General features: G+C 36.2%; 2 protein-coding genes across 9 annotated transcripts in view; one reads left to right on the forward strand and one right to left on the reverse strand.

Moving 5' to 3' along the window:
- LOC145724932 (uncharacterized) overlaps positions 1–13446 on the forward strand; it is a 35883-nt gene that overhangs the window by 7000 nt on the left and 15437 nt on the right. For 3 of the 6 annotated variants that reach the window (XM_081973425.1, XM_081973427.1, XM_081973430.1), the window contains exons 6-14: positions 5–274; positions 336–617; positions 886–1250; positions 1504–7395; positions 7685–7884; positions 8272–8498; positions 11812–12080; positions 12172–12387; positions 12684–12999. In XM_081973425.1, the coding sequence (XP_081829551.1) occupies positions 5–274; positions 336–617; positions 886–1250; positions 1504–7395; positions 7685–7884; positions 8272–8498; positions 11812–12080; positions 12172–12387; positions 12684–12999 (8037 nt within the window). The remainder of the gene's footprint in view (positions 1–4; positions 275–335; positions 618–885; positions 1251–1503; positions 7396–7684; positions 7885–8271; positions 8499–11811; positions 12081–12171; positions 12388–12683; positions 13000–13446) is intronic. The other 3 variants (XM_081973428.1, XM_081973429.1, XM_081973426.1) reach the window with 3 other exon arrangements.
- On the reverse strand, positions 8808–11675 carry LOC145724937 (uncharacterized). 3 transcript variants are annotated; one of them, XM_081973445.1, is made up of 5 exons: positions 11123–11675; positions 10834–11063; positions 10559–10649; positions 10218–10504; positions 8808–10063 (listed from the first exon to the last, which is right to left on the reverse strand). In XM_081973445.1, the coding sequence occupies exons 1-5, from the start codon at positions 11248–11250 to the stop codon at positions 9390–9392; spliced, it is 1410 nt and encodes a 469-aa protein (XP_081829571.1). In that variant the 5' UTR covers positions 11251–11675; the 3' UTR covers positions 8808–9389. The 3 variants fall into 3 exon arrangements, with proteins under 3 accessions (XP_081829571.1, XP_081829570.1, XP_081829569.1); XM_081973444.1 differs by having other exon boundaries at positions 10218–10316; positions 10362–10649; XM_081973443.1 differs by having other exon boundaries at positions 10218–10649.

Below are 13446 nucleotides of genomic sequence, written 5' to 3' on the forward strand. Positions count from 1 at the left end.
TTAGGTAACGCTTCCGTAACCGTAAAAAGAAAATTCAAAAAATATAAGGATCACAACACCACCGAATCAAATGTCAGCGAAAAGAAAGCGACAAACACGTCAAAGCCTAAGCTGCCTAAACCAAAAATTGTTCATTCCGAACCAAAACCTGCTGCGGACAGTTTTGCCAATTTGCTGGATGAGTGGGATGAATCCGACGAAGAAATGGAAACGCCAGTTAAGCAGAAGAAAAGTAATCACAGCAAGATCACTAATACTACATCCGAAGGTAAAGGTATCACCAAGTTAAAATTGTTTACCGTAATTTTAATAAATATCGGCTTTTGGTTGTCTAGAACATTATGATTTGTTTAATTCGCAAGAAGAAGAGGAAGAAATGAACACTACAGGGGAAACAGAAGACGCAAATAATTCTAAGCTAACTGACCCAAACAAAAACAACACTCACGACGACATTAAAAATTGTTTCGATTTCGATGAGGAGGAAGAAGAAGATGACAGTTTTTTGTATCCGGCGTCAACTGGTCGGAAGATACCCAGAGTGATTCCTGAAAAACCTAGAGCCAGTATATCCGAACTCTTAGAGCTTGGCGACAAAGAAGATGAACAATCTAAAAGTAAGTAAATTTTGTGTTTTTTTTTACCAAGCAGGAATAGTAAAATTTGTAACTGTGCATTTTATAAAACTTTTGTTTTTAATATTTTTTGTATTTGTTAAAAGAAATGAACTTTATGACTGACTTACCTTACTTGATTGTAATGGCTAATTTGTCGCCATTTTTATATTATTTTTGGCTTCAGGCCTTTTCTTTTTGTTTGTTTCTATAATACGATAATTTTTTAATTATAGAGATTAATTTATATCTGAATAATGCTTAATTCAAGGTAAATCCGACAAGCAAGAAGCTGAATCAAACGCTATTCCTGAGGAAGACGACAATCGTAAAAAAGAAATTCTTCGCGTTAGTCAGTCATTCAATCGAGAGCCTGTCGTGGATGACACGTTGGACAACACGTTCAAGGACCTTATGGAGGAAACCGAAGTGCCTGTTTTAGACGATTTAACCCACACTTTGAAGCCGGAGCAAAATTTTCATGATGTCAGGACGATAAAGTTTCCTGACAAAGGAGGTACCACTGTAAAGACGCCCGCAAAAAGTGGTACCTCCAAGAAGAGGTTTGTCACTTCATTTGAGGACTTTGAAGCGGGCTTTCGGAAAGTCGATGTCACCCCTTCAAAAGAAAAACAGGTAATTCAAGCTTCTTTATCTGATATTAGAAGGTTTGGGTGTATCCAGTGACCAGAACAATATTTTTTGCATCGAAATCCGCTAGTTTACAAAAAAATAAATCTTGTTTAGATCCTGCTAATTGAAGCAATTTAATTTAATTCCTCTGACCGGTTTCGCCGTATCACACTCAACAAAACCTTCATTCCAGTATAGTCAACTGAATGCCAAATTTTTTTTAAAAAATTGTATTAAAAGTTATCTTTCATTTCAGGAAAAGGATGTAAATTCAAATTCCGATTCTGATCAAAAAGAACGTTTAAAGGATATTGCCACCGAAAATCTTTCTGTAGAACCCAATGATATTTCAACAGAGCTCTCGAGTCCTGCAACACCTGAGAAATCTCTGACTGTCGTAAAGAAACGCCGAAAATTCAAGCAGCTACTTATCGAAGAAGATTCCGAAAAAATAGTGGAATACATTCGGGAGGATTACGATTCATCATTAAATCAATCCACCCAGGAATCTTCCATTGATTCAGAACTAGCCGGGATAAAACACGACTTGGAATCCCCCAACACGAAAAGCGAGCGTTTAAAAGAAACTCAAACTAATACTGAAATGTCACTAGAAGAGCTAACCAGAGATCTTGAAAGCAGCAACACTAGTCTAGATATAATATCTAAGGACGAAGTTACTAACGAATTTTTAGTAACAGAAGAAAGTACTACACTAGAGTCAACAACAGTCACACGTGCGAAAGAAGAAGATCATCACGAAAACATTAGCAGAAGAAGTAGCAGACTAAGAGGAGCTCATGCACCTGAAAGTCCTGAAGTAAATGCATTAACTCAAACTAAAAAAAGTAAACGGAAAGGGTTAGAAGCCAAATCAAGTCATTCTGATGTCGAGAGTATCACCAAAGAAACTGCGGACGTTAAAAAAGGCAAATCTCGATCCAGAAAGGATTCAGAAAGAGACCAGGTCAAACAAGAAGCAGTGGTTGAGAAAACCCGTTTAGATGATGTGGAAAAGCAGCTTTTAAGACGAGGAAGATCGAGGAAAACCGAGCATGAAGTTAGCGACGTTACAGCGCTTAAAGAAGATGAAGCAAATATTGAAAACGCTGGAGACAAAACACCAGCAGAGAGTCACAATTTAACAGCGGAACCAGTTTCAAGTGCGGAAAATGTATCGCCAAAATCCAGAAAAAGAAGCAGACGAAAGCTTTCTTCAAGCAGTCCCGGTGGCAATCCCAAAGAAGTGGAACATGAAGATGGATTAAGAACCAGAAGTCAAAAACATAGAAAAATTGAAGATAGCAATGAAAATACTAGTGAAATGGAAGCCTCAAAGTCAACCATTGAACTTTCTCATCAATCAACTGAAAAAAAAATCAGCCCCGATTCTCAGAGATCAGATGCGGACAAAGTGACAGAAAACACTGAAGCTTTGACTAGTGAAAATAGCAATCTAAAGCGTACTGAAAAAGATAAATTACCTGAAGAACTTTTGAATGCGGAAGAACTGAATGCTCCTGAAGAAAAAGTGGACATTTTAGAAGAAGACAAAGTACCTGTTGATGTTATTCCTAATGTTTTTGACAACGAAATTATCAAAGAGGACTTGACATCAAAAAGTCTACCTGCTGATGCTGAAGCCTTGAATATCCCTAGTACTGAAAATAAGAAACTAGATTCTTCTGAAAAAGATATCATCAAATCAGCTAGAAAAGGTCGTAGCACTCGAAGTAGTGCAGTGCATAAACCTTCTGCAAAAAATGTAGATGTGAATAAGTTACCGGAACCGTCAACCGAAGTGAGATCAAACGTACAACTTGAAGAAGTCACAACACCTAGAAGAAGGCGTGGTAGATCTCAGCTAAGCAGTGAAACTGTTCATACATCCACCACCAAACCAGATACCAACGTTTCTGAAACAAATGCTAGTTTAGAAAATACTGAGAGTCGATCGTCGAAGTCAAATACTGGAACGAAGAAAAAAGCAACAACTGATCACATTTGTGCTGATAATGAAACAGATTCCAAGTATAAAATTGCTGCCTCAGCCACAGAAGTTGGTGGTGATATTGAAGCCAAATCAAAACATAAAGCCGCACCAACTACAAACATTTTGTTAGCGGCAGCATGTGAACCCGCTATCCTTCAAATTGAGGATGTCACTACTCCTAAAAAAAGACTAAGATCTCGACGGTCTAACGAAAGTGCTAAAGATACAACCATAGTTCAAGATACAAGAAGTTCAGAAAAATTAGTTAATCCCGAAATTGCCGAAAAATCCAGCAGAACTTTGAGATCAGACGCGTCTAAGTCAAGAATAGATCCTGCTGATGTTACTACCATTGACAAAACTATTCAGAAAAATGAAGTTGCTGAAGAAAGTGAGTCTTCAATTGCTCAAGTTGAAGACGTCAAACCTGTTAAAAGACGACGAGGGCGATCCCAGCGATTTACCAAGTCTGTTGATAATTTAGATGCAAAACAAGATTCTAACAGTATGGAAAAAATCGTCAGTTCTGAAAATACCGAATCTTTGAGATCAGATATTGAGACAGAAAACATGGATGCTACTGAAGCTAGTCCTAATAATGAAGTTGCTGTACCTGTTAAAGATGTTTTATTGCCTGTAACATGTGATGCGGTAGAACACAAAGAATCTGCTGGACTAGAAAATTCCACTGTGTGTGTACAAACAGAATCAGTCACCGTTGAACGTGAAAATGAATCAGTTGAAGACGTTTTGTCAACTGAACTTCCCCGTTTAGATACACCAACAGAGCATAAAGTTGATAAATCTACTTTAGCAGAAGATGAAGCTATAACCCCAGTCACTTCTACTGCACCTGTGGAAGCACATTCAGAAACTCTTGATGATGCAAAAACTACAAGTTCTTCTGCGGAAGTATTTGCGGTTTCTTTAGAAGAAATTCCTTTACCTGAACCATCTGTAGAAGTTGCCATGCTGGATATACCTGTAGAAGATATACCTTTGCCGCCAAGTCCTACCCCTGAAGCTCATAAATCCAAAAGTTTACCTGTGACTAGCGAAATTCTTAAAGTTATTGATCCTAAAGAACATCAAGAAAGAAGTGATTCTGTACAGATACAATCTGGAACAACAGAAGATAAACCTCAGGCTAATATTATTGTTGGTACGGACAGTAGTAACATTAAATTGGAAAGTATTCCAATTCCTGACTCTAAAACTGATGATATAGAAAAAGGTCAAGAGCAAAAAAAGAAAGTTGAAAACAGTCAGGACGAAAGTTTAACATTTTCTCTTGAGGATATTCCTATTCCTGCACCCATAAACGCATCACAAAATGATTCATCTTGTTGTACAAATGTGTCTAACAAGCCCATTCAAAGCATCGATATGCCAAAGTCTCCTCAACAAGATGATCTAGAGATGATTGATTGTCAAAATTCAGAACAAGACAACAAAGTTGAAGCTTTGTTTAATTTGGAAGATATTCCAATTCCGACAACTACACCCGATGATGAAAAAATTAGTCCCACTATAGAAAATGCCGATGTTAGTGTGGCCGAGTCTCAAACTGAAACAAATAAATTACTTGATGATGTGACTTGTCAAAATACTGATAGTGCCGAACCAACCGAGCCTCAAAGAAAATTAGAAAGTCCCAAGAAGTCAGTTCTGACAGATGTGCCTGCAACAACTGTCGAATCTTTTGAAGACTTCGTGCAGCAAAATAAAGAGCAGAATACTGAAATGTTGGAGGAAAAATCACAAAATGCAGGCATTGTTTGTGATATAGTTTATGAACAAAAACCGGAAGTTCGACGGTCTGGCAGGACGAAGAGGTCGAAAAGACGATGGGATGTGCCAGAACCCACTGAATCAAACGTTGTCGAGTCAGACTTTCAACCAGAAAGTGTTCTAAGCTCTCATGAAACATCTGAATCACAAAATGTTGCTCGTAGTGACGTAGAAACCGAAGACCAATCAAAACAGGTCGCGCAATTAGAAAATTCTGACGCGTCACTAAGTGAAGCAACTTTTACCACCGGTCTTGAAAATCTGTCTAACAACACATTAGAAGAAACCCAATCAGAATTAACGGTTGGTGCAACAAGTGAGTTAAATCAAGAAAGCAGCAAAGCTGTCCCTGAAGAGAGTAAAATGAATGATGATAATTCTGATCAGTTTTCAGCTGTTGTTGAAAAACCCGATCTTAATCAAGAAGATCCAGTTGCTGAACATACAATTGATAACTCAACAAATTCAACAGAAACTGCAGAAACTCCAGAGTTAGTGACTGCCGAATCTAAAGAATTGTGCAACACTGTTAAAGGCAAAAATCGAGGAAGACGAAAGCAAGTATTAAGTGCTGAAAGTGAGCCTGTAGTAGAGTTTACATCAAATGAAAGCAACTTAGTAGAAAAGTGTGATAATAATCAAGAAGTTACCACAGATACATCAATACGTCATATATCAGCAGAAGACACGATTCATGACTTATTTGTAACTGACAACAAAACTGAAGACTTGGAGAAGGATGAAGGATCATTTTCGTTCAAAAGAGGACAGTCAAGTAAACAAACGCAGCCACTAGACCACTTCAAAACTCTTTTTGATGATGAAGAAATGGCCTCACCGCAATCAGAACTCAAATCGAGCACAAAAGATTATTTTCACGAACATGAAGTGGGTGCTTCAGAAGCAACAGTCAGCAAAACTATCAGCTCAACAGAAGGCGAAATTATTCTCCCGCTAAAAAAATCTAAGCGTGTGAACGAAATTAGTTCGCTAATTTCATCGGATTCCTTTACAAGAACTTCAGACTCGGAATTCAGTTTCCGTTCAGCTTGCGACGACTCATTTTTGTCCACTTCTATGAGAAACAACATTGACCGTCTGATCAACGAAATTGATTCTGTCGACACTAGTGGCGTCGAGACATTGTCTTCGTCTTCTTTGGACAGCCCCATGTTTAGCCAAATTGGTGATACGGAGAAAAGTCATGTTTTGGAACCATTAGTGACCGAGTGGAAAAGCGTACCGCCAAAGAAGAAAAAGGTTGATTTAAATGAACCGCAACCTGATGATAAACCGGAGGAAAGCGTGCCACAAGCTCCAAAAAAGAAAATGCAGAAGCTGTTTGAAAGCTCTAAATCACCAAAAAGCGTGGATGTTCCTTTAATGTCTCCGCTAGCAAAAAAGAAAAGCTTTTATTTTCATGATTTTGAAAAATTCGAACAGTCCCTTTTGACTAAAGATGGTTCACTTTCAAGCAGTGAAGACTCTACTGATGAAGCGGTAGATCCGCAAGAGTCCCCAGCAGAATTGGTTCAACCATCCAAAAATGAACAAAAAGACAAACAAGAACTTCCAGAACCAGAACAAAACTGTGATACTAGTAATTTGAGTAAATGTAATCTTGAATCCTCAACACCTATCACAGAGGCTAAAACTGAACCAGCAACCGATAAGGATGCAAACACAATTTCAGACTTGATGGAACCTGCTGCAGAGCAAGTGACACAACCAGAAAAAGAAACTGAAAAATCGACTGTTGAATCGTTAGAAGACCAATCTAGTTCAAACCAGGAAAAGTTGTGTGTTAAAGAAGAAGAACCGGAAGTTAAAATTCCTGCTTCAGCAGAACCAGAATTAATCCCTATCACTGTAGCTCCTACAGTGATGTCTGAAAAAGATTTAGACGACGCTCAAGTCGAAATAACCTCAGACGTGGTAATTAGCGAGAAAAAACCTAGCAGCTCTTTTTCTGTGAATTTTGATACAGCTATCGTGACAAAGACCGATAATTTGACAGCACCAAAAATATCGAACACTGTTGGTACCGAATTTACATCCAAAGCCATGGTTAAGGAGTTTGATAATAAATCACTAACGTCACAACCCAACACGTACGTTTTAAAATCTGAACTGTTGGACATTCTGGAAGGAAACTCGAACTCTTCCACGAATTCGAGCGGATCGGAACAAAAATTCAAGACGTCGTTTGACAATTACGATAAAAAGAATACCGTGCAAGGTATTATCGATTTTGAAGATGCCATTCCTCCTCAAATTGTTATCACCAACAAAATAAACACTGAGAGTGTGCTGTTGGATTCCCCTAAGCTGTTGGAAAGGTTGTCTATGTCTACAGATACAGGGGTAAGTTTATTTTTTTATCTTCTGTATCTATTTTTGAGAAAATTGGATATCTAAACTATGTAATTCTTTTTCTGTGTTTGTTACAATACTCGTACTGTTATTATATTCTGTAAATACTGGAAAAGTTAACTAAATAAACTATAATAATTATTCTGCTGACATCTTGTTCCGTTGCCGTGCATTTTCTCTAGAGTAGACATAAATGGTAGAACTTTAGCTGCAATGTTAATAGGTTCAATCATAAGATTTATTGTCATCAGCTACCTAAAGTTGGAAACATATTTTTCAGATGAAATGCAAACCGAAAACTATAACCGAAATAAAGCCTCTTGAAACTATCCCAAAAATTATTCCGAGCAAAATCGCTAAGCCGACAGGTCTGCCCAAACCAGGTCAGAAAATTCTCATTAGAACTACAAAATCCATGGTTGCCGCATCGCCTAAAACTGTGGGTAGTAAACCAATTATCTTATCAGAGCAGATAATTAGGTAAGTTTTCAGTTTTTATTTTAAAACTTTAATTATTGGATCACATAACTGGTACTCTAAAACTATTCCTTTTAACAAATATGCTGCGTTGTATTATTGATAAGAAATTTAAAAAAATATTGACCCTCGTAAGTCAGACAATCGCTTATTATTGTTACATATGGTTGGTGTCGCGTTAAAACATTCATAAATAGTCATGCATTAAGTTCAAGGCCAATTAATACAAACAAGGTGCTGACGGAATATTTTTGTGCAATAGGATAAGTTTTACAACATCGTTTTTTTGTATAATTTCAACTTGACTGAGTAATAATTATCGCGAGTCTTAACTTTTTGTAGGAATTTGACTGATTGTTGTAAGTTTGTTTAAAGTAAGTCATATTTTAGACGGGCCGGTTCAGCTTCTTCTATTCCAAAAATCGCGACGCAGGGTATTAAACGTGAATACGAAGACATAGAAGATGTGGAAGCTGCCTTTATTATACCGAAAATAGCCAAAAAATCGGTCGAAGAAGAAGCCGTTAGTACTGCTCCGGTAGAAAAGCCATCGAAGGCTAAGGGTTCTAAAGCTGGTAAACCGAAAATTTTGCAGCAAACCATCATTTCTCCTAAAGGTAAGTTTACACTATTTTTTTGGTAGCGTTATTACTTATTGATTCGTTTGCCTAACATTACTAAAGCTCGAATCAGCTAAGAAAAGGCCACGGCCGTCATCAAACGATGATGTCACGATCTCTGTACGTCTCGCTTTAAATATTGCTGCCTTCGTTACTTTCCAAGTTGATGCAGCGAGTCAATGGCGTGCTATTCTCTGCTCAGTGAAATGAAATTTAATTAACGTAAATAGGTGTAGTTTTTGCTTTTTCATTTCATAAATTGTATTAAAACAGGATAGGTAAGTAGGTTTTATAAAACAAACCAAATACATATACATACATAATATTGACGCTTTGAGAACAAAATTGGCCTAGGTCTCTGGTCCCATTTCTTTAAATATTAATTTAAAAAATAAACAAGAAAACAAGCAAAGGGTAAATTAAAAAAACATACAGTGTGTTTCGGTTAAAAAGATCTGTGCAAATTATTTTTCTGCTGTAGCTGCAGGGTGATGATTGATGAAGAATATTAAATACCAATTAGTTTAAATCCAAATTATATAACTTAACTTAGGGCAATGTTAACCACAAAAAAACATTGTCTTGGGGCAATTAATCAATTATTGGAAGATAAAAATAGGCAGCTGGTTTCTTTTTTCAATTATTCTTAATTTGAAGGTCCTACAGTGCAGCTAGACCTTGAAAATGAAGTCTCAAAGTAACTTTCAGCTTGCCTTTGCATCGTTTTTGATATACAGGGTTTCATGAAGAAGAGGTAATATTTAAAATTTGTTATCTTTGTTAAATTTAATAATCATATATTTTTATAAATTTGATAATTTTGTTTATTTATAAATACATATACATATACAAATTACGAATTCATAACATAAAACAAAAATCCAAAACTTAGTCTAGGAGTGAGCATCCTAATTCTTCTTCGGATAAACTGGCATCACATTCATCATCATCACCAGAATCTTCATCGCTATCATCAGATGAACCAGTGTTAACAGTAAAAATAAGCTGGTCCACTGTATCATCAAAAATATGCTCTTTTTTTATGAGCTCCTCTTCATACTTTTTTACATGCTGGCAAATGTCAAACCACTCTTTTTCAGACACCTCTTGAAATTTTTGTTTTGTTAAAGCTTCGGTATCAGACAATTTAAAAGTGGTATTATGAGCTGCTACCCAATTTTTAACCAAAGCCCAAATTTTTTCTATTGGGTTTAATTCTGGATGGTAGGGTGGTAAACGCAACACAAGATGCCCATGTTGTTCTAACAGCCTATCTAAGTTATATTGTGGAGGAAATCTAAATTTATTTTCTTGTATGATTTGATACAGCTCTGGCTTTGTTAAATGAGGATCTGCTGGGATTCCTTTTTCCACTAGCCAACTTAACATATCTCCTTTTTTAGTAGCCGTTGTAATATTTTTGTTAACAGTAACATTGTGGTAGGCTGCATTGTCTATAATAAGGACTGAGCGGTCAGGTAAATTAGGAAGCAATTGCTTTTTTACCCAAGTCATGAAATTCTCATGGTTCATATCATCATGATAATCTCCTGTTTTTAAACCTAAAAAAAAAAAAAAAAAATCATAGTACAAACATTATGTGTCTTATATGATGTGTAAAATGTGGTTAAACTTATTAATTACTTGTTATATAAACTTATTTTATTTAAGCAGGAGGAAGTACTTAAGTAGGTTTGAGGTGTACATAAATATTACCTGACTTAAATATAAGCAATCCATTTTCAATAAATCCTTTTTCTCCACCTGCGTGCACTATTATAAGGCGTTGTCCTTTAGAAATTGGTTTTTGTAAGCCTTTAAAACTTTCATCATACCATCCTTTGTCATGAATATGACTACTGTGAATGTATGTCTCATCTGTATATACAATATTGCGACCTTCTGAGCGGTATTTCACCAATTTTTTTAAAAAATTTATTCGTTTTAAGCGAATGTCATATGATTCACACAAGAATTTTCTTTTGTCTGGTGTCTTCTGCCACCTACAAAAGATAAAGTTATTTTGATGTACATGATTGCCAAGATGTAAAACATACTTAAATCCAATGTTCTTAAGCAATCGCCCTAAGCTGCTTACACTAATGGATTCAGTCAAGATTTGCTGGTCAATAATTTTTTGCAAAATACCTGTAAAGATAAAAAATAATCCCATTTTAGTCTAAATTTTGTTGTTTTAAATTTTCAATTAACACATTATCAAGGTTTATACATATAGCAAACTAGGCTTACATTTAATTGTAAAAAACATGGTAAGTTCTGCTAGAAAAACTCTGAAGACTCTGTAGGTATACCTAATGTATTATAAACTTACCTTTTAATGTTGGAAGTTTTTTCTCAAGAATATAGAAATCATAAATAATTTCTCTGATTCTTTTGATTTCATCAGGTTTGATGTTATCCAATTTTAATTTTTTAATCTGTCCCTTCTTTGTAGGAGTGTGAAATGATGAGCTTGGCCCTCCCCATTCAACATGTAGTGCTTCTCTAGATATCTTCTGCACAGTAGATCTAGACACCCCTGTAGCTGCTATAGTTCTCTCTCTAAAATGATATTTATTATATTATTCAACGTTTTCGTCGTTTTTAATCAAAGACAATACCTGTAGTTATTCAAAGGAATGGAAACTCCTTCTGCCTCCTTCTTCATAAATTCTAAGACGTTACTTACAATTTCACGCCCTTGGCTGTGTATCACAACACCTTTCTTCCCAATCTTTTTTGGAGACATTGTGACAAATTAACGATTTTTACTTATAACACGTGAACTCAAACTGCGACCATCAACAATACAACCAAAACACCAGACTAAAACGGAAACTAACCTAACCTAATTTTTAAACTCAACCTGTCCGCCACTACATTTTTTTAAACTTGGCAACATCGTTTAGAGTGCCGGCTAGTAAAAGCATGTAAAAGGGTCCATCTGTCCCTGGCCGCACCCGCATTTGTTTTAATTGTGCCCAAGTAAAAAACCGTACTACGTTGCCAAGTGGCTTTTTGACCGCTTAAGAATTTATTTTCGGGAATATTTTAATAGGACGCCTCTGATTATATCTAATGCGACGGCAACTGTAGAAGGAGAAAGAAATAGTTTTAAAAACTGCGTCATTGATGATGCGGTGGCCTTTTCTCATCTGAATCGAGCTCTACTTGTATTTTCTTAACTACTAACTTAATTGACTTATTTTTGGACGTAAAACTAACTAAATTCACTATTTTCACTATTAACTATAAAGTAAAACTAATATTGCATTATCAAAACTCAGTGGGTTCATGTAATTCTGTATAGGTGATGTGGTGCCTCAAAGAGCCGCTGCAACGAACAAACACAATATTCAGTTGCAAAATGTACAGGGACAACTTACACGCGATGATACTGTATTTGACATAAATTCGATGCCTATTGTGTTATCCGACGATCTTTTAACTCCAGAAAGCATACAAAACATGCCGGTGGTGCTTTCAGACGAGATTGTCTCAAATGCCCAGACCACCAAGACGCAGCTTGCTTCTGCTTTACCAAAGAAAACCATCGTCTCGACCATAGGTGCTAAACAGGTTGGTTTATTGATCTTCAATTAACTATATTAAGTTACTGTTTTCTTTTTAAATACTTTTATTATGCAACATCTTTTTCGTTTCAATTCAGATTATTTTTAAAACTACACAATCTTCCTCAATACCACTTTCGACTGTTAAGCAGCCTGCCAAACTGAAAAATGTACCAGCGTCGATTGCTTCGACCATTCAAACTAAGCTTGCTCAAGGTGGAACCACTGCTTTTATCGCCACCGGTACTACGCCCGATGGCAAAACCGCAAAATATGTTTTAGTCCCTCCGTCCGTAACTCCAGCTAGTACACAAGTAAGTACAGTACATTTAAAAATAAAAAATACTTGACAGGGCGTACCAGGTAAAAGATTACTATATGTATGGATGTATCCGTTATTTTGGTTAAATGTGGAAAAAATTACGTCTACAGTGTTTTTTAACGGTTTAACGAAAATGCGTCCAGTTGTAGTAATTTTATCTGAATTAAGCAATCAAGATGGCACTGAAACATAATTTTACTTAATTCAATGGCAGCCATAATCACTTTGGACATGATTTTCAAATTGACATTTTATTAGTTATAAAAAAGTTTTTTAATTTTTGAATAGGTCAAGGCTATAAAACAAAATATTATTAAAAAGCAGCCTGTGGCCCAATCGAAGGGGGCAGCTGTTGGCGTTGCCGCATCTACGAATGCGGCCCAGGTTGTGGGAAACAAGATTATGATCGTGACGAACGCACAAGGCCAACAGACCAGGGTGGTGCTGACTCCCCAACAGCAAAAAGTGTTCATGCCTGCAGTTGGTAAAACGAAAACCGTCATTAAAGGTGCAATTCCGAAGGCTTTGTTGGAAAACGCCACTGGAGTTACCATAGCCGGGCCTAGTGGAGTTACTGCAAAGGCTACACCTATATTATCACAAGGTAAGTTTAAAAGATTTTTTTTGTTTGTGTAGTTTAGAAGTGTTTTGAATTCAACCAATTTTTGCACTAAAAAATCGAGAAATTTTACTGACGGCAATTTATTTTACTGTCCAATTTTTGTCACTCGAGACTATCTCTTTTTAAAAAGTCAAACACTTTTATGGCTAAGGACGAATGTTTTAAAATTATTTCGGTTACCAAAATACTACAAGTTACTAGACTGAAATGCAAAAGATAGCGAGTGCATTTTACTTCATACTTTCTTCATACACACTGTTTACGTTTTAAAGAAAGTTCTTGTATTGGGTGGTTTTGTGATATACCGCACGTTATGGCCTTTTTTAATTTTCTTCTGTTTGAGAGAGAAGAATATGTCAAAAAGGTGTGATGTGTTTATAAAACAATTTGTGACTTTTATATCTATCTACCTATCTACAAGACTGTTAA

Source organism: Ips typographus, linkage group LG2, assembly GCF_016097725.1.
Source record: "Ips typographus isolate SLU linkage group LG2, UJ_Ityp_2.0, whole genome shotgun sequence".
Classification (NCBI taxonomy): Eukaryota; Metazoa; Arthropoda; class Insecta; order Coleoptera; family Curculionidae; genus Ips; species Ips typographus.

Coding starts and splice junctions, on each gene's coding strand:
- LOC145724937 (XM_081973443.1), bottom strand. CDS start 11,250: ATGTCTCCAAAAAAGATTGGGAAGAAAGGTGTTGTGATACACAGCCAA. Junction 11,064..11,122: donor ATTCCTTTGAATAACTACAG/GTATTGTCTTTG, acceptor ATATCATTTTAG/AGAGAGAACTATAGCAGCTA. Junction 10,650..10,833: donor AAAACTTCCAACATTAAAAG/GTAAGTTTATAA, acceptor TTATCTTTACAG/GTATTTTGCAAAAAATTATT.